Raw genomic sequence first — 19,908 nt, 5'->3', positions numbered from 1 at the left:
CTCCCCCCCCCCCCAAAAAAACCTACTAGATACATTTTGAGGGAATTAATCTTGCCCAAAAGAGTGAACCTCAACCTGATCACACAGCTCTAAATCTGCTAACTAGTTCAAATGAAATTCAGGAATGGAAGACCTTCTTGAATAATAATAGTAGAACCCAGGACATTAATTTTTAAAAATCCATACTTTGGGACACTATAGGAAAAATAAAAGTAAAAAGACATAACTAACTATAAAAACTATAAGGACATAACTAAACTATAAAAATTATGAAAAGATATAACTTTACTTAGTTCTTTAAATGTAATTATAAAAGGGCTGGTGATATAGCTCAATGTATTCAGGATTTCTCAACAGTGGCTCAAGTATATAAATTATAAACATTAATGAAGAGTACCATGAAATGAGAAAAACACTTATAGCAACTAAATTTGGGGTTTAAACACCCCAAGTGTAACAAACAAGGACCAAAATATTCACTCATTGAAAACATATTTGACATATGCTTTTTTTAAAAGTATCTTTTCTTCCTAAAGAAAAAAATTAAACAAGTACAATTTTTAAAAAACAGAATAAAACAACTCATTAATTAAGCTAAATACACACCATGGAGTACCAGGAATAGGAGTAGTAGCTACTGGTTTTGCCTTCTGGGCAGCCTTTTCTTCTTCAGTCATCTCCTCTTCTTTGGGCTCCTAAGGGAAATTATATTATTCATATTTAATTAATAACATGAAAAAATACAAAAGTCAGTTATTACTGCAAATATCACTAACTGTAAAGTCTATTGCTGGAACTGAGAGGGAAATCCTGAATACGAATTCCTAAAATAATTGTAAATCTTTGCTCCACCAAAAGAGCTGAATATTATAATAGTAAAACTTAATAGCCATGTGCTTAGGAGCAGAAATGGAAAACTACAGTATACAAATCAAAGAAGACCTATTCATTTGAGGTTGTTTCTTATTTCTGCTACCTTTCCTATTACTGAAACATGACTACTATTGGCCCCCTCACCAAATAAAGGAAGCTTACACAAAACAGACCTCTTAGTGTTAGAAAGGGATCATTTCACACTTAGACACAAGAGTAGGGAGGACAGAAAATATAATCCCTCAACATTCCCTAAATATGAGGTCGTGCTTTTTAAAAAATTTGTTGGTGTAATTCATACACATATAAAAACCTAATTTATCGTTTCCATTCCCCAGTACTTCCCCAACCCTTCCCTCCTCCTCACTCCTCTTATCCCTTTCTGCCCTAATGGTCTCCCTTCTTTCATGGTATTCACTCCCCCCACTTTTATTTTGTCTGTTTTTTCCCCTTGAACTTCCAAATGAGAAATAAAATGATAATTTTCTTTCTCAGACTTATTTCACTCAAAATTACGACCTTCAGTTCCACCCATTTTTCTGCAAATGATTTAAATTTTGTTCTTCTTCATGGGTGAATAAAATACTATATTTTTGATACGTATGTACATACACCACATTTTTTAATCCAATGAAGTTGTACTACTAACTTGAACATGTATCAGTCTGCAAGTCAGGAGACAAGAGCTCAAGTCCAAGCTCTGGCCTAAGACCTACTCTTTTCTCTTGGCCTCAGTTCAGTATAAAAAAATAATGTAATGACACTTTTAAAGGAAAAAAAAATGAGTTAAAAATTTCAAAGAACTCTAAAATTTCAGAGCTCAAACTTATATTTTTTTTTAATATTTATTTTTAGATGTAGATGGACAACACAATGGCTTTATTTTTATGTGGTGCTGAGGATCGAACCCGGGTCCCGCCCGTGATAGGCGAGAGCTCTACTGCTGAGCCACAGTCCCAGCCCTAGAGCTCAAACTTATAGTAATTATTTAAGTATATACCAAACAGATATTCAGTTACATGTAAACTGTACCAATCAATGAAGGATGGCTACCAGATTAGCAGGTACCAGATACCTCCTTTATCTCCTTCAGGGGCTCTTCTTTAGGATCCTCCTCCTCTGTCTCCATTGGCAGAGGTTCTTCAGAGGGCTCTTTGATTGGCTCTTTAATCTTCTCTTCTAATTTTTCTGTTAAACAATTAATGGCAAAGGTTTTTATGTAACTTTTAAAGAATCTGCAGAAAATAAACAGTTGTGATATTCTTCTTCTAGTTGTTAACCATTAAGATAAAATATTCCTCTTTATAATATCATTGATTTGAACACAATGCAATCAAGAAACACCTTAAAGATCTACTGACTTCAAAGGAATGTATAGTCTTTCAGGTCATTTATATATCATTGGTAGTCATCATAAGATCATATATTTTGCTGAAAGGGATAAGATACTAAGGTATTGAGAACAGAAATAGGGTCTTAAGATACAGTAAATTGCATCTTCTACACCTAAGATTCCAAAAGCCCGAGTTCTGCTCTTTATAATACACACATTCCTTCCTGATCAATTTTATCAATCTCAATAAGGACAATACAACTATACAATTCCTGACAAAAGAAAAATATGCACGTGGGTATGTGTATAATGTATACATCATTATATACATTAATTTCTCCAGATAGAAAAAATGATGGCAAACACGTAAGTAGAAGAAATGGCTTTTTAAATAGAATATATTAATCAATTCCGAAGAAATAAAAATCCCATAATTATGTATCCAGTGTGTTAAAAATGATTCATTTCAGAATTTCAAACAGTATACTCATTTATACTCATTATAGCTCATACTATGTCATAAATCATTAAAACAATTATACCTTTTTCCTTTAGTTCTTGGGGTTTTTCCCAGGTTGATTCTAATGTTCTGTTGTTATAATAATATGTTTTCCCATCTGCTGTTTTATATTCAGTCCATTCAGAAACTGCTGTTGCTCCAGCTAAGGTAGCAGGTGAAGCTGCAATAGCAACCTGGGGGTGTATCATGGGTACAATAGGAGGGGCCATTCCTGGCAATACACCTAAAAAAAGAATAATAAAAAATTAGATCCAAAGAATTAAATTGGAATACAAAATAACACTCTAAAATAGGAGCTAAATCTTTCTATTAAATATTAATAAGTGAATGGATCAGTTAGAGCAAATATATATATATATATAAAGGTGACTCAAATATCACTCAATTCCCTGGGTTTTTAGTTCCAATACCAAAATTCAACATGGAAATTCAACCTAAGTACCTTAAGAACAGTCAGAAATTTGGGTCTCCTCTATGATAGAAATCTTAACATAAATCATAAAAATCATGGTACATGTGAATAGAAATATATTTTTGTAAAGATAATTTCTCAAATGCTAATTAAATTATAACATTTACTGTACATGTTTCCTGAGGCAAAATATTGCCTACTTTTAAAATACTTAATAGTATAATAATTTTGTTTTAAAGTAAATGATTGAATTTTATCAAATCCAAATGATTAAGTCAGTTATCTCTGTACAACATCAGTTTGTTCTTTTCCTAGAAGCAGCTATTTTTTAAAAGACAAGCAAGATTTATGTTTTTACCAGATAGTTAAATAAACTAATACTATATGAAATAAAATACTATTAAAATAAGGACACATGAAAACAAAATTGGGGGGAAATTCTTAAATCTAAGTTCCAGATAATTATGTTACTTCAATAAATTAAATTTATACTATACACACAAATATCCACACACATATACTCACTAGCATGCAAGCATAATCACATCACTTTACACATGGAAATGATTTTTTTATATTTAACTTAAAAACATACATCAAAAATAAAGTTAAATGTTATGAATATGAGAATGAAGTTGTTTACACTTATTACATAAATTAAGATATAAAGTGATCTGACCTTATTTGCTTTTGTGAACCAAAGATGCTAATACTACAGGCAATCAGGAAAATTAAGTGTTGGCCAAATATGACAACTGCATTTATACTACTCATTAAAAAGAAAAATATAAAAAAATCCACTCACTTGGGCAAAAGTAAATAAAAGGATAAACAACAACATTCACTACCATGCCAACTTACAGACAAAACAAACTAAGATGGTTTTAAAAATTACCGGTCTTGGTGGTAGCGACTGTCTTTACATACGGGCAGCTGACTATTTGCATCATTGCTACACCTGTAAAATGGATAAGCAAGCACAGGTTGGAAAGCTGCCATGGTATGTCAGCTACCACTGGGAATCAGGGAAATAATTTACCACTATAATTTAGAATGCTCTTTCCAATGAAAAAGACCAAGGATGGGGTAAAATTTCTTTTGTTTGACATTTTGTGGGAAGTGGTGTCATATTTAATGATTCTAACTGTAAATTACAACATCAATTACCTACCAGCCCTGATAATATCTGAAGGAGTCTCAGAGGTTAAGTTCAACAACAATAAAAAGCCCCTTCATTACATATACATAACAAATTCTCATGTGGGACATTTTGCCACAGGACATCAAGTCCATGCTACTCTTGCTTAGATGCCAAAGAAAGGCAAATGCAGCATGACACTAACAAGAAAGACACTTTCTCTATGCTGCTAAGTTGAAACTATATGCAGAAGCTGAAGGATTTATAGCATAACTATGCAGAAGTAGAAAAGAAGTAAGAAAAAACTAAGGACAAAAAGGAGTGGGTGGCATAGGAAGAAAATAAGGTTTGAAATGGATCCAAATATTCCACTGCAAATAATAGTTCAAATAAAAGGCAAAGATGAAGGATAGCAGCATTCAACTAATGACAAAATATCCATGTTTAGTGCCTGCTCCATGGAATTACAACAGCTTGGAACACTGAGGAGGCAGGATGAAACTAAGAAACATCCAGCACCTTTACTATTACTAATAACCATATGGGCTGATGGCTGCAGAAACCTGTAACATTTAGGCTGGCTAAAGAAATACTACTTGCATTAAAGAATGGAAATCATGTACATTTCTGATAAGACTACGGACTCATTATGATGCATTACAATGATAAGGTAATTAAAGCAAAAGCTGGAAAACTAAAACCGATTAAGGAAAATTCAAAATAAAATGAAAGATTTAAGAAAAAGACTGAAGGCTTAAGATTATAGGGGAAAGAACCTTTAAATATTTTTTTAACTGAAAAAAAACTAAACTTAGTTTGGTACCCATGAAAATTAAAAATAACAAACAACTACTTTCCCCAGGACAGGAAAAGAAATCTTTCCTAGTTCAGAGTTAAACCCGTTTGTAAACAATGTAACTATGTTCACACACACACACACACAAAAATACTGCCAGCATTTGAAAACTGCCTTTAATTTTAATTATTATTTTAGATAAAGAATATTAGAGCTAAACTCTCATTACCTCTTATACTAAAATAAAAACACTGGATAATAAAAGCAAACTGAGTAAAGTTATAACTTTATTTTCCCTAGTGTTAAAAGAAAGCAATAGAAAAATTCATTTGCTTAAGGAAGTTATAACCTGTGTTAAGTTTAAATTAGTATAAACACTGCCATCTACAGGACCACAAAACCCATTAAACAGGCACTAGAAACTCAATTCTTTGAATATATTAACTTATTCTCATCAAAGGATGTTCTCTGAAACTATCCTCCAAAAAATAATTTTAACTTTGTAACAGATGAAAACCAAATAAATTCATATTTAGATTTACATGCCATTGCTAAATAACAACAGGCCAACAAAGAACTCCTCCATTTAACTATCAACATAAAGATCATGCTGAAAAATCATACATATTTCTCCTCATGGCTAACATGATAAACTTATAGCTTTCTCTCAATGTATTACATACATAGCATGAATACTCACAAAATAACCACACATTTAAATATCTAACTTTTTTTAAAGAGAGCACTTATCCAATTTTCCTACAACTTTGTCCTCAAATTATGCTCTAATCTGCAAATTAGAAAATTTTCATTTAACACTTTAGATAATTATGTCAAAGATAGCAAGTTTCTTAAAATTCCAAATATGATTTTAGTTTGAAAAGTAGAAATCCTGTAATCCCAATTCAATTTACTATTCCCAAATTCTACCTTCTATTCCTATACTTCACCTAACTCTTCTACTCCTTCTTTTCATCATGTTTGATTTTCCCAAAATCATCCTCATTAGAGCCAGATAATAGCAATAGAATAGAATTCAAATAGAATTTAGGGCTCCAAAATAAATTTCATACAAGTCTCTCCTGTTCTTCTTAATATTTAAAAGAAATAAAGAGGGGAAAATAGAAAAGAAGTGTACAAAAAACCCAAAAATCTGGCAAGGAAAAAAGTAAGTCCTCTTTTTCACTAAAGTACCTTTACTTGTAGTACTGAATTAAAAAGGAAAATGCAACCAGGCATGGTGGCGCATGCCTGTAATCCCAGAAGCTCAGGAGGCTGAGACAGGAGGATCGAGTTCAAATCCAGTCTCAGCAAAAGTCAGGCACTAAGCAACTCAGGGAGACTATGTCTCTAAATAAAATACAAATTACAGCTGGGGATACGGCTTAGTGGTTGAGTGCCCCTGAGTTCAATCTCCAGTACCAAAAAAAAAAAGGGAAAATGAGAAAAATAAACTAATATCAGTGTCATTTTCTATAAGATACTGACTAGCAAACTCTCCAAAGAGTCTTGATATCTTTGATAAAATCTTTAAAAACTATCCAATTCAAGCTTTCTTACAACTGACCTACAAAATTTCATTAACAACTGCCAGTTATGCCTTTTGGTGCCAAATATCACACATATCACCAAATTTGGGTCAGCCAAATGGTCACTACTATGTTTCCTAAATTTTTAAATGATGGGCAAGGCTCTTGGGAAAAACACGTTACATCAAACTGCAGCTATAGCTGGAAGGGTATTATTATGACAGTTTCACTTTCTGCAGAAATTAATTTTGCTATTCTGTACCTTTCACCCTCTGGTCCTCTAGAGCAACACAAAATTTTCTTTTTCAGGTGATCACCTTTCAAAATACTTCAGCAGCATTATGATGCTACCTTTCAGTCTTCTCTCTACAGATTTAACAACCCAGCTCCTTCAGATCTGATCTTGACATAGTCCTTAACCCTAAAGCAGGTCAAGATTTCAAAAAGAGGTTATGACAAATGCCAAGCTATTCTTCATTATATCACTTAGTTTCCTACAAAAATTATATCCAGAGGAAAGTAATAGCTGCTTGTCTTAAATTTAACTTAGAAAACAAATAATCCTAGTATTAGAGAAAACATTTTTTACTTTCATCTAATTTTAATGAGCTGAGTTTCTTAACTATCACATACAGCACATTTAATTATCTAAAATTACATTAATAATGTGTAAAAAATTTTTCTATCAAATAAAAAAAGACACTAATTGTTAAAATTTTAGTTCCTTTCTTGCCAAGGTATATTATCTGGAAGTATCATTTTCAGAGTGGTCACAAGGAAAAAGACAACTGAACAACAGTGAAAATTGTGTGCAATTCTAACAAATAGCTATATATCACAGCTATTTTTACATAGAAACTAGTGCAACGAAGTGGAAAAATAAACTGACAGACTGGGAACCAGGTTCTATTCATCTTTGCTACAAACTAACCCCATAAACTTTACCTCTTTAAGGTATATTTTCAATTAAAATACAAGAAGAATGAATCATGGCTCAAGGATCAAATAAACCCATTTGACAACAGCTAATGCACTCAAATAAAATTCCCAATACTATCTATTTCCAACACTAAAACTACCCACTACCTATAGGAAGAATTCTACTCCACAATCTTTGAATTCATTCTCTAGTTTAAATAATTCCTCATAAGACAATAAAACATGCAAATTCGCCATAACATTCTAAATGATGCATGTTGTACTTTACTTCACAAATGTTACTAGGAACTTTCTGGTTTGTTCTATGAATTTAAGTTTAGTGACTCATATTTTCTTCCCAGCATAACATAACTATTAAGATCTTGGTATCTAGAACTGCAGGGCACAGGGTCAAATTCCAATACCATCACTTATTAGCTATGTGACCTTGGACAAATAATTTAAACTGTCCGTGTACCTACCTCTTAGATGGTTGTGAAATGAAAGAAATTTAATGCATAAAAAGTGCTTAGAACAGTGTACTGTATATAAAGCATTCAACTTGTGTTGGCTATTATGACTGGTGACTTCTCAATTTCACATACTCAATTCCTTAAAAATATTGCATTTAGTACATATTCACATGAGAAGACGATCATTTTAAATTCACTGCAGCTATTATACAAAGTGTAGCTTTAAATGTGACTCTAATTTTAAGACATGTAAACAACAACAACAACAACAAAAAATGACATTTACCAAAACTTAAAAAGAGAAATATTGCAGTTAGCCATGAATCTTTCAAAAACATTTCACACAGGTGAGATTCAAGGCAAATTTCAAATGCAACAGACACATGAGAACAAACTAACTGACAATATGAAAACAGAGCTGGAAAGACTATTGTAATCTGTTGGTTTACCTGGAAGTGGAATTGGCATGCCAGGAAGGGGAACACGAAACGGAGGTACCATTACTGGTGGAAAAGCAGGTATTGCTGCTGCTGGCTGAGGTACTGAATGAGGAACAGCAGGAGGTAACGTCTGGGGATGCGGCTGGGGAACAGTTTGCACAGGTGTGGCTGTAGGAGCAGGAGTTGAAACACTAACTGTAGGCGTGGCAACAGAAACAGCAGAACTTGGGGTCTGATCTTGTGTTGTGGGTGCTGATAAAAGACAAAACAAAAAAATGTATCACTCCTTCATAAACCATTTTACTATATTCATTCATCATTCATTCATTCACTAAGTATTTAAGGAACCATTCCATGCACTGTAAGAAATTTGTCAAAAAGTCTCGGTCTTCCAAGAAGCTTGAAAATAGTAAAATGAAATATTAAAAAAAAAAAAAAGTGAATGGGATAAACATATAGGGCTATAAATCAAGACCCAAAGATCACACCTCTAACTGTGGAGAGGGTACAGAAAATTTTATAGTGGGATGATGAGCCTTGAAAGATTCAAGATTTCAATAAGGAAAAGGAATGGAAGGGAAAAAATAAGCAAGTAACAGGATTTTGAGTAGAAGCAAAGAGTAGAGAGCAACAGGAAATGTTCCAAAAATTGAAGGTAAGCAGTCAACTAAGTAAAATATTTGGCATATCAACACAACTAGTGAGTTATGGCTGGAAAGGTAAGCCAGAGGCAGATAGTATAAAGCCTTGAACAGAAGGCTAGGAATAGTCTGCATTTTGCTTGGGGAGAACTCATATACAGAAATGATCTAGAAAAACACACATTGATATACATTAATAGTAATTACCTCTGTGCATGCCTTTCTCTCTCTCTTTTTTTTTTTTTTGGTGGTACTGAGTACTGAACCCAGGACCTCGCACATGCTAAGCAAGCACTCTACCAAAGAGCTACATCCCTAGCCCTTTTTATTTCATTTTGAGGCAGGGTCTCACTAAGTTGCCCAGGCTGGCCTCAAACTTACCATCCTCCTTCCTCAGCCTCCCAAGTAGCTGGGATTACAGGCATGTACAACCATGCCCAGCTAACGTTTAACTATGTATACCTTCTTAACTATGTAAACCTTCTTAGAGTTTGAAATTTTTATTAAGAATGCATTCTCATGTTGTATGACTTCCCAAAATATTTATGAGGAAGAAAGACTAAAGGATTCTGTGTGGAACACTAATAATCAATGTTCATTTGATGAATAAACCTAGCAGATGCACAGGGAGAAAAGGCAGAACAGCAGTGGGAAAAACAATTACATTATTAGACTTCTCCAAGCAAGGAAGAACAGGGAAAAAAAGATATGCAAATAACTAATGACTGACTGGATATGAACATCCCAAATAACTAATGACTGACTAGATAAAAAACAACTCAGGCTTCTCCTCTATCGTTTCAAAATTCTTCTAAAAAACATTTTTTTCTTAAGTTCAGGTTTGGGCTATGGTTCTATAGCTCTATGGTAGAACACTTGCCTAGCATATATGAGGTCCTGGGTTCAATCCCCAGCACAACTAAAAAAATAAAAGTTCAGGTTTCCAACACCAGGAGAATGTGAAATTCAGGATAGTTTGAGTTTTGCTAATACATTGTTTTTAATTATCAAAAATAAAACACCACATTCCTAGTAGTCACATAAAATTAAACTGACCAAAAAAATAAAATCCAAATTTCATTCTTTTTTTTAAAAAACAAGTTTCAGGGCTGAGTTTGTGGCTCAGTGGCAGAGCGCTTGCCTTGCACAGGTGAAGCACTGGGTTCGATCCTCAGCCCCACATAAAAATAAAAGATAGTGTCCATGTACAACTAAAAAACTATTTAAAATTAAGTTTCAGTTCTCACATATTACAAAATATTTTTGTTATTTATTCATAGCTGTCTCATTTCAAAATAAAACTCACTTTGGTAATTCACTAGCAGCAAACAGCTTATCTTTTTCTTGATGTAAAGAAAAGAAAGTGTCAAACTATCTGTGTTAGTCTGAGGATGAACTTATCAAATTAAATGGTGGGGGGGGGATAGTGCTTTGCCAATCTTTATATGTCTTTAATTATAGGCGAAAGCACACTGCTCAATAAAAACCACCCAATAATCCAACTGACAACAAAATCTGTCAGTATCTTTTTCTAGTTTTTAAAAATTAAAAACTCACTTAGGCTGGGAAGATGTGAGCAATTTCATACTTGTTAATAAGGGACTCACCTTGGCTAAATAGACAGCAGGGCCAAACAAGTATCTTCAGGGGCCCAGGAATGAATTGTTGGTCTAGCATAGACCTAGCCTTAGGGTACAGTATCATATTAATATAATTTTATAACAGTGTGAAAATACAAATTACATGCAACATTTGCCCAGTCCCATACATACAACACTTAGCATTTGTAATATACTATAATGGCTAAGAATATATTTAGATATTCTTCTCAAATTCCCTGAGAAGTAGATCATGATGAGTTTTCATAAATTTACACAAAATGAACTTATGCCCAATAGGGATTAAAACTTATTCTTAATTTTTAGTCCCACCTACACATACATATCTACACTGTAGTAAGTCTTAAGATATCATAACAACATTCAGATCATTACTAAAATTATGATCCAAAGTACCACCACCAGAAAAATAAAGTTAGTTCATACAGGAATCAATTTCAAGTACAAAGGATCACCAATAAGGACGGCAAAAAGTATTTACTCAGGGCATTCCTCTTATTTTCCAGTACAGGATATTCTTATTTTATTAGTGGTAATGAGTCATAAAAGGAAAAGGGTAAAAGCAATTAAAGAATTAAATGGGAAACTGGGAGAATGATACCTAAGACTAGGGAATAAATTCCTACTGACTCCACTTGTTAAGATAATTAAATAAAGTTCTACAACTCCAAAAATACTATTAACTCAATCTCAGATTTTTAACAAAAAAAGACAAGTGACTGACTATATATAACAGATGAAAAAATACTAAGACAAGTATGATAACACTTTAAGATACTGAACCAAGTGAAACAAAATTAAAAGATAACCAGGAATACTCAGAGAGACAACAACAAAACTGATGTTTAAAAATAGTAAAAAGAACATTTCAATGTTTTGTTCTCAGTGACTGGCCTCTTAGTCACTGAAGGGCAGTGTGAAAAAATAGCAAGTGGCATTTTTAATAGAATAGTTGATTATCCCAAAGATAGCTATGAGCTTATCGATATAGTACTGATAAAGAAATGGAATACACAGAGGATGATTAAAATATCTGTAAAACCACCTCCCTTAAAAACAGAATAAAGTACTAATATTTCTCCTTCCAAAGAAGGCAGGGAAGAAAATTTAAGCAACAAAGAACCTCCATATTGAACTACATTGCTTTTATCAATACCCTTTCTCCCATTACCACCACAGGTACTCCATAAACACTGGCAGTTTTCTGCCTTGCCACATTGGTTTTAGAGGCATGAAGCCTATAAAAAAGTAAGAACCCTCAACCAGTTAGTTAGTACAACTGTTATACTTCCATATTCATCTTAACTACAAAAGAAAACAAACTTATATGCATTATTTACATTTTCCTGTTTCTTACATTTCCCCCAGGCTATCTAAAAATTATTAAAGTAGGGTCTGTAAAAACTGTCTCTATATTACATGTATCTTACTTTTTCAGCTATTTCTTATACCCATAAAATAAATTCAAAGTTGAACCCACTATCATTAAATTTCTCTCATGTACATTATTTTACACACTAAAATAATTCCAAAGTCCCTGAAACTATCAGGGGGAAAAGCTTTTAAAATTCTTATTCATTATCCAGATAGTAAATTAAAACAAATTACAATCACTCCATTAGGAAAGCTATGTATCTTCAGTGTAATATCAAAACAATAATCAAATCAATAAAATCATTAAATATTTTGGGCTCAATTTCAGCCTGCCGAGTGAAGAGCAACATCAATACACAAAAATAAATAAATAAATTCATCCCTCTCTCCTTGAAATCTTCTTCTATGTATAGACCCTTACCTTTTCACCTTTTTTTGGAAAAAGATCTAATTGTGGGGCCTCGATGACTTTGTACTTTATACTTGAAAATTCTATTGCTTTTCTCTCTACATCCCATTCTAGGATCTACCACTGCGCTAAGAGATTTTTAAAAAGTTCCTAAGAAGTTTCTCCTAGCACAGAAAAATCTTTCAAAGCACTGCATTTATACAGGCTTCCTAATGCTTGTCTTATCCATTTGCCTGGTTTTTAGGACCCCTTTGTGATTAGTCTACTAATTATTATACACTATCTCACCTCAGAAGTTGTCAAACAATCCCATACATTGCGATATCCTCATTTCTTGACCTTTGTTCATACTGTTCCTACTGAAAATTCTTTCCTTACTTGTGAACCCTACCCCACATTCTCCTTAATAAACTTCAATACCCATCTAGGACACACACGCTTCTCTCCATTTCTCTCCAAGTCTTACATCTTTTACTTTCACCATATAATTCTGCACATCACTGTTTCACATGTATTATTCCTGACTCCACAATTAGAAGAGTTGGATACTCTATAAGGTCATAAATCAAGGCTTAGATTTATTTTGCAAACCCTACAGTACCTGCCATTAGTGTTAACCAAGTTGAACAGTTAACTGCACTTCTGCAGTTTAACTTCATAAACTGAACAAAGCAAATAATTTCTCCTACTAATGAAAATTCCGTTTTTCTCTAACCCAGAAGTTTTACTGTCAAAAATGTGTTTTAAATAACATCAAGAATAATACTACAAACACTAGGATCACTGCAGAATACAAGTCCTACTTGTTTATTTTTCTAGCCCCTAAATATAAACACATGCTAGGCAGGTACTCACTTGATACTGTCTGCACAACTGAAGTGGCAGTTGTTGTGGTTGAAGTGGTAGAGGATGGGGTGGATGATGATGTTGAAGTGGATACTGCAGGTGCAGGGCTACTGGTTGTAGGGGTAGAAGCTCCTACTGCTTGTGCTTGCACTTGTGCCTGGGCCTGCGCCTGAGCCTGGGCCTGCGCCTGAGCCTGGGCCTGGGCCTGCGCCTGGGCCTGAGCTTGCGCCTGCGCCTGCGCCTGTGCCTGAGCCTGAGCCTGAGCCTGGGCCTGGGCCTGGGCCTGGGCCTGCGCCTGCGCCTGGGCCTGGGCTTGTGCTTGCGCCTGGGCCTGGGCCTGAGCCTGAACCTGTGCTTGGGCTGCAAGCATAGGCGTCAGTTCTGATTGCTGAATAACCTTAACTCCATCTGGTTTGGTCCATGCAGATTCACGTGTCCGAGCATTATAATAATAAACCTGCAGAAGAAGCAAAAATCACCTGTAACACAGAATCAACCAACTACTATTAAAAATGATAATGCATATGTTGTCTTAAAAAGTACTTAAAAATAACTTATAAAAGAGAAACTACATCAAAATAGATTATCCATATTTTATTGGACTATAGTAATCCCCAATTTGCTCTAACAAGTATATTGTATTCTTAACACATATGCACACACAAAAAGAAAACAACATTATATTTTGGACAGAATGTTAACAAGGCTGGCCTGAGACTACGATCCTTTCGAAGTTAGCCACTGGCTAGGATCTGGAAATTTGGATTTTTAAGAGGATCACCACCATTTCCTTACTAATAGTAATGTCTCAATGCACCTAAACTGTTTATGCAAATGATGCAGTTTTTGCTGAACATCTGCTCTCTTTCTGGTAGTCTGGAATTTGGATATGTGCTAGGCAAATGGCAAATACGTAACCAGACCCCAGTGAAAACCCCCAGTGAGGATTGCTAGGCTCAAGTAAGCTCAGGAAACACGTAACACATACTGTCATCATTACATGCTACAGAAAATTAAGCACATCCTATTATTGATTCCTCTGGGAGAAGACTCTTAGAAGTTTGTACCTGATTCCCTTCATACTTTGCCTCATACATTTTTTTCCTTTTGCTAGTTCTGCTTTGTATCCTTTCACTGTAATCAGTCTTAGCTATAAGTACAATTTTATGATGAACCCTGCTAGCCATAACTAAAACTGGGAATGGTCTTCAGAACCTGTGATCATTTAGAATACAAGTTTCCAGAATCACAGGTCAATGTATGTGAGTACTCCATGCAATGTTTTAACTGCACAGAAGTCCAATCCAGTTACTTTTCCAGGAGTTCTACCAAAAACCTGCTTAACTAAGGCTCATTCTTGTTTTTAGTACCAGGATTGAACCCAAAGGTGCTTAGCCATTTAAGCCACAACCAACCCCAGCACCCCTGCCCCACCTTTTTTTTTTTTTTTTGAGACAGGGTCTCACTAAGCTGTTTAGGACCTGCTAAGATACTGAGGCTGGCTTTGAACTTGCTATCCTCCTGCCTCAGCCTTCTGAACTGGTGGGATTACAGATATGTGTCATGGCACCTGGCTCAGGCTCATTCTTGATTGACAAAGATACCATAATTGATCTCAATCTGCCAGAACTCAAAGTTTTATTCTCTCATCACCATGGATATAATGAGTTACATGTATTTTATAATTTACCTTCCCATCTGGAGTTTTATTTTCAACCCATATCTCCTCAGTAGGAGGCAATGCTGGAGTACCAGGAGCAGTCACAGGAGGCATTCCTGGTGGAAACATCATACCCGGAGGAGGAGGCATGGTTCCCATGGGTGGAGGCATGAAAGGTGGTCTCTGTTAATTCACAAGAATGGTTACATTCACTTGTAATTACCCTATTTCTTTCAAATTATTACTGACTTGTATCCCAAAGGTAAAACACTATAAGAGAAAATAGTTTTACAGTCCATTCAAGTACATTCATCTACTATGTAAGTAAAGTTTCTGTAATAAAAATAATTACTAAACAGGAAGAAAGAAATACATCAAAATACTAACATTAGTCAACTCTGGGTTACAGCACTATGGATGAACTTTGTGTCATTTATACTTTCTGTTTTTCAAACATTGGGCACTAGAATACTTTTAGAAGAAAAAAATTCATTTTTATATTGTCTTAATATCTCACAATAGATATTAACCATAAGAGAATCATTACTTCACAAAATAACATAGAAATAACCAAAAAAATCATATATATCTAACCCTTTATTCTCTTTTCCTACAAGAAAAAAAAATTAGCTAAGAAAATATTCACTATATCTTATTTTTCATATAATAATAATAAAAACTCATCAAGATGTGAATCATATCAGTTAAGTTTTAAAAATATAGTAAAAAGTTTTACCAATCTTTTCAAGTTTGTTTTTTTTTTTCTTTTTTGAGGGTGCGAGTATTGAACCTAAGGCTTCGAGTGCACTACACCACTAAATTACACTCCCAGCTTCCTACTGTCCTTTCTAGGGAAAAATCAGAATTCAATTCAAGATATAGCACATAATCTTTAATTTAACAGAGCTACTATTGATTCAACAATACCTCAGAAAATTCTTTCATTATCATTTTTCAATAACTATTGACATAATGCAAGATCCCAAACCAAACAATTTAACTGTAACTGCTGTATCTTACTAACACTGAAAAGTTGCCTCTTTTTTTTTTTTTTTTAACATATATACCTAATTTCTTTGATACAAGAACCCTTCAAAGAGAAGTTTTCGTTGTGCAAACTTAAAAATATAATGAATACTGGGCTTGACATTTTAAAGACAGATTCTAAACAAGGATTAAAAAAACTTTGGTGATTTATAAGTAATAATGAAATTCAATTGTCCAAAGCACTTTAAGCTGGAAAATGGAATTGAAACTACTCTAGTGTTAATTTATATTCATTCTCCTAAAAACATTTTCTTTCTTATGCTCATTTTTGTTGGATTCCGTTTCATGTCCATCAAGCATCAGCACACAGACCCATGTTACATAAAATATCTACCCCAAATATTCCTCTTGCACCCTTACCTATAATTCACTTGGATTTAATGTAAAATTATCCATTAAGACCAAGAAAACCATCACTACGTCAAAGAATATTCCATCACAACATTTGATATATTTCCATTAGGGGGTTATACTAGCCCATTACATTTTACAATATTCCACAAGTTTAACACTTAAATGAACAAATAAAAGAAGTTCACATGTAATAAGTTTTTACAGTCACTAGCTCAAAAAGCTTTGTTTGTTTACTTTTTGGTGGGGGAAAACTACCAGGAATTAAATTCAGGGGCACTTGACTACTGAGCAATATCCCCAGCCCTATTTTGTATTTTATTTAGAGACAGAGTCCCACTGAGTTGCTTAGAACCTCACTTTTGCTGAAGCTGGCTTTAAACTCAAGATCCTCCGGGGTCAGCCTCCTGAGGTGCTGGGATTACAGGCATGTGCCACCACACCCAGCAAAAAGCTTTATCTTTTGCTAATTTTGAAGCAAATACAAAACCACATCACTTAAAAGGAACATCATTCTTTTTTTCCAATTTTTAGTATAGTTCATTCTTGATTATCTAAGCTAATGGAAAGCAGATAACAACCTAAATTTACTTGGTTTCAGAAACATGTAGCTAAACTAATAAAACATAAACACATACTCAAAAAAGAATATAGTCCCCAAAACAGACATTTGAGAGTTAATACTTTCATGACCTCAACTCAGACAACAAATAAGCATAGATACACTAAAGAGGGATATAAACCTCAGGTTAAAATACCACAAAAGTTTTCATCTAAAGAAATTCCATAATAAATCTTTTTCTAAAATACCTATAAAAAATTTTTCTTTTTAAGGGGAAAGAAAAAAATATTCAAATATTGTGCTTACAAAATGTTTGTTGTCACTTTCTAGATTCTATCCTAGGCATCATTTCTAATAATTACTTAGGAATATTCATATATACACACGCACTTTTATATTTACTGGCAATATAAATCATTGAAAATAAGTTTTCTCTACTCAGTATCTCAAGATTTCAACCTTCATGTCCCATAAAGAAGACAGACTATTAAAAACAATGCACAAAGCTATTAAAGGTAGATAAGAACTATCCTACTCAATCCTAGAGTTGTATGTATACTTTTCTATCACCACCTAAATTCCGGTTCTAAATGTCTACACTATTTACTGCTACCACAATTTTAAGAGCAACATGTTAATATATGGATGGCTCTTGTAGGTTCCCTTTTCCTATAAACTGAAACTAGTTAAAAATGCAAGTTTTTAAGGCAAAAATCTGCACATAAATATTGATACCAATGCCAACAAAAAATGACAACTTCTATATTCCTTACCTGAAGGTGTGGAGGGCCCATAGGTGGAGGTATCCCTCCTGGAGGAGGCATTGGTGGCATATTAGGATCAAAAGGAGGACGTCCAAAAGGGGGCCGAGGTGGTGGAGGAGGGCCTCGCATCATACCAAAAGGAGGAGGAGGTCGCATGAGAGGTGGTGGGCCTCGCATCACTGCATTTGGTGGGGGAGCAGGGCCTCGGAACCTCAAGGCCTGCTGTTGAGCCATCCTGGGTAAGAGAGCAATAAATAAAATTTTAAACCTCAAAATCACTAAGAGTAGCCACTGACTTCTAATTAAATCAAATTTACAAGGTAAGTGAAGTTGGAAAACCATCATTTTGCAACCTTCACGTTAAAAACCAGATCAGTAAGAATAACCCTCAGGGTGCAAAATTTAGGAGAAAATTTGAATGAGGGAGGCATTTAAATGGTCTTAAAACTGTCTCCCCACATAAGGTATAGTCACAAGGTAGGATGAAAAAGCACTATATAATAGAAAAATTGGGCAATACCTTGATAGGATGATCAATGATATCATCTAAGAAGGAAAGATGAATAATGTGTAACTGAGGACACATCACTTATTCCAGCTAAGAATACATAATCTTAATCTAATAATGAACAAATAGTAAACAAACACAAAATGAGGAATGGTCTATTAAAGGGGAGGAATGTTCTTCAGAATGTCAATGTTATACAGAAAAGACAAAGGAAGGCTTTGGAAATGTTCCAGATTAAAGAAGGCTAAAGAGACATGATAACACAACACTAACCACAGACTGGATTCTATACTAAAGGGAAGAAATACTATAAAGGACGTTATTACATCAATTGACAATAAAATATCATTGTTAATTTATAAGTTGATAACTGGGCTATATTTATGTAAAAGAATATCTCTATTTTTTTACATTTTTAGTTGTAGATGGCATAATACCTTTATTTTATGTACATTTCTGTGATGCTGAAGATCAAACCCTGTGCCTCATACATGCTAGGCAAGTGTTTTACCACTGAGCTACAACCCCAGCCCAGAATATCTCTATTCTTATAAAATACATGCTGAAGTAGTTGGAGATAAAAAGCCAGAAAATATTATTACAAAGTTTTTAAAGGAGGGATGGAAGAGTTAGCTTAAGAAATCAGTGGTCTTCTCTATTTAAAGGGAAAGCCTTTCCCTGCACTGCATCCTGACCTATGCTCCACTCTACCTAAATACCCTAGTATTTTCTCCATGGCATTCAAGCAAATAGATAATATCATAAATGACAGCATTATCTATCCCCACCACCACCAGTGCTTTAAAACAAATAAACATCATTAACACTTCAAAGTGCTAAATATGTGCCAGGGACAGTGCTCTAAACTCTTTTCAAATAATAAGTCATTTAATCATAACAATCCTATGAGACAGATAATATTACTAAATTCATCTTACAGATGAGGAACTAGGGTATAGAGAAGTGAAATAACGTGCCTAAGGTAACAAAGGTGGGTCAGTGGCAAAACCAATATTCACACAAAGACAAGCAGCTCTTAAACACCATGGTGTCATGTAAGCCTTTCCAGAGTGGGAATTCTGTTCACTCTTATATCCCCAGCAGTTAGGTTTGGACAAAATGCAATGAATGTTTGTTGCACAAACCAAAAAATACATAGGTGATATTGTACCCAAGCTTCATTATAAGTAGGGTATGCTGAATCTCATAATAAATTATTTTTACTACAGTCAGGCATGGGCACAGGCCCAGAATCCCACATATTCGGAAGGTTGAGGCAGGAGGATTTCAAATCTGATGACAGCCTGGCAACACTATGAGAACCTGTCTCAATCTGCCATAGTCAATTCAGTGAGCTTCCCAGTAGCTACTGTAAATCTCTACATTATACATGCAGTCTACACTTAAGTTCCCAAAAGAAGATTAACATTACATTCTTCACATATACTTGAAAATAATCATTTTATATTCTCTCCTCATCCGGCTGAGTTTTCTACAACTTTCCTACATTTTTCAACCCTTTGCTTATGGTTTTCGTTTGACCTTTCTCTAAATTTTCCATACCACAGTTCAGTTCTGACATACAGAAAAACTGCTAATGAAGAACCAATTTATCTTCTAGAAGAATAGGATTGTAAACAAACCCAGAACTACTACACCAAACATATTTAAACAAATTTGCAAATGATCCTAATG

The 19,908-nt window shown here is 34.2% G+C and overlaps 1 protein-coding gene across 1 annotated transcript in view; it reads right to left on the bottom strand.

Moving 5' to 3' along the window:
• The window catches only part of Tcerg1 (transcription elongation regulator 1), a 61,668-nt gene that overhangs the window by 35,687 nt on the left and 6,073 nt on the right, over positions 1–19,908 (bottom strand). The window contains exons 2-9 of the mRNA XM_048811745.1: positions 17,715–17,940; positions 15,012–15,164; positions 13,331–13,778; positions 8,442–8,684; positions 4,034–4,096; positions 2,749–2,949; positions 1,949–2,061; positions 607–695 (exon numbers count right to left, since the gene is read on the bottom strand). Coding sequence (XP_048667702.1) covers positions 607–695; positions 1,949–2,061; positions 2,749–2,949; positions 4,034–4,096; positions 8,442–8,684; positions 13,331–13,778; positions 15,012–15,164; positions 17,715–17,940 — 1,536 coding nt within the window. The remainder of the gene's footprint in view (positions 1–606; positions 696–1,948; positions 2,062–2,748; positions 2,950–4,033; positions 4,097–8,441; positions 8,685–13,330; positions 13,779–15,011; positions 15,165–17,714; positions 17,941–19,908) is intronic.

The sequence above is a fragment of the Marmota marmota genome, unplaced genomic scaffold, assembly GCF_001458135.2.
Source record: "Marmota marmota marmota unplaced genomic scaffold, marMar, whole genome shotgun sequence".
Lineage (NCBI taxonomy): Eukaryota > Metazoa > Chordata > Mammalia > Rodentia > Sciuridae > Marmota > Marmota marmota.
Note: the sequence above shows the minus strand (reverse complement) of the source record. Positions and strands in the feature narration are given on the sequence as shown.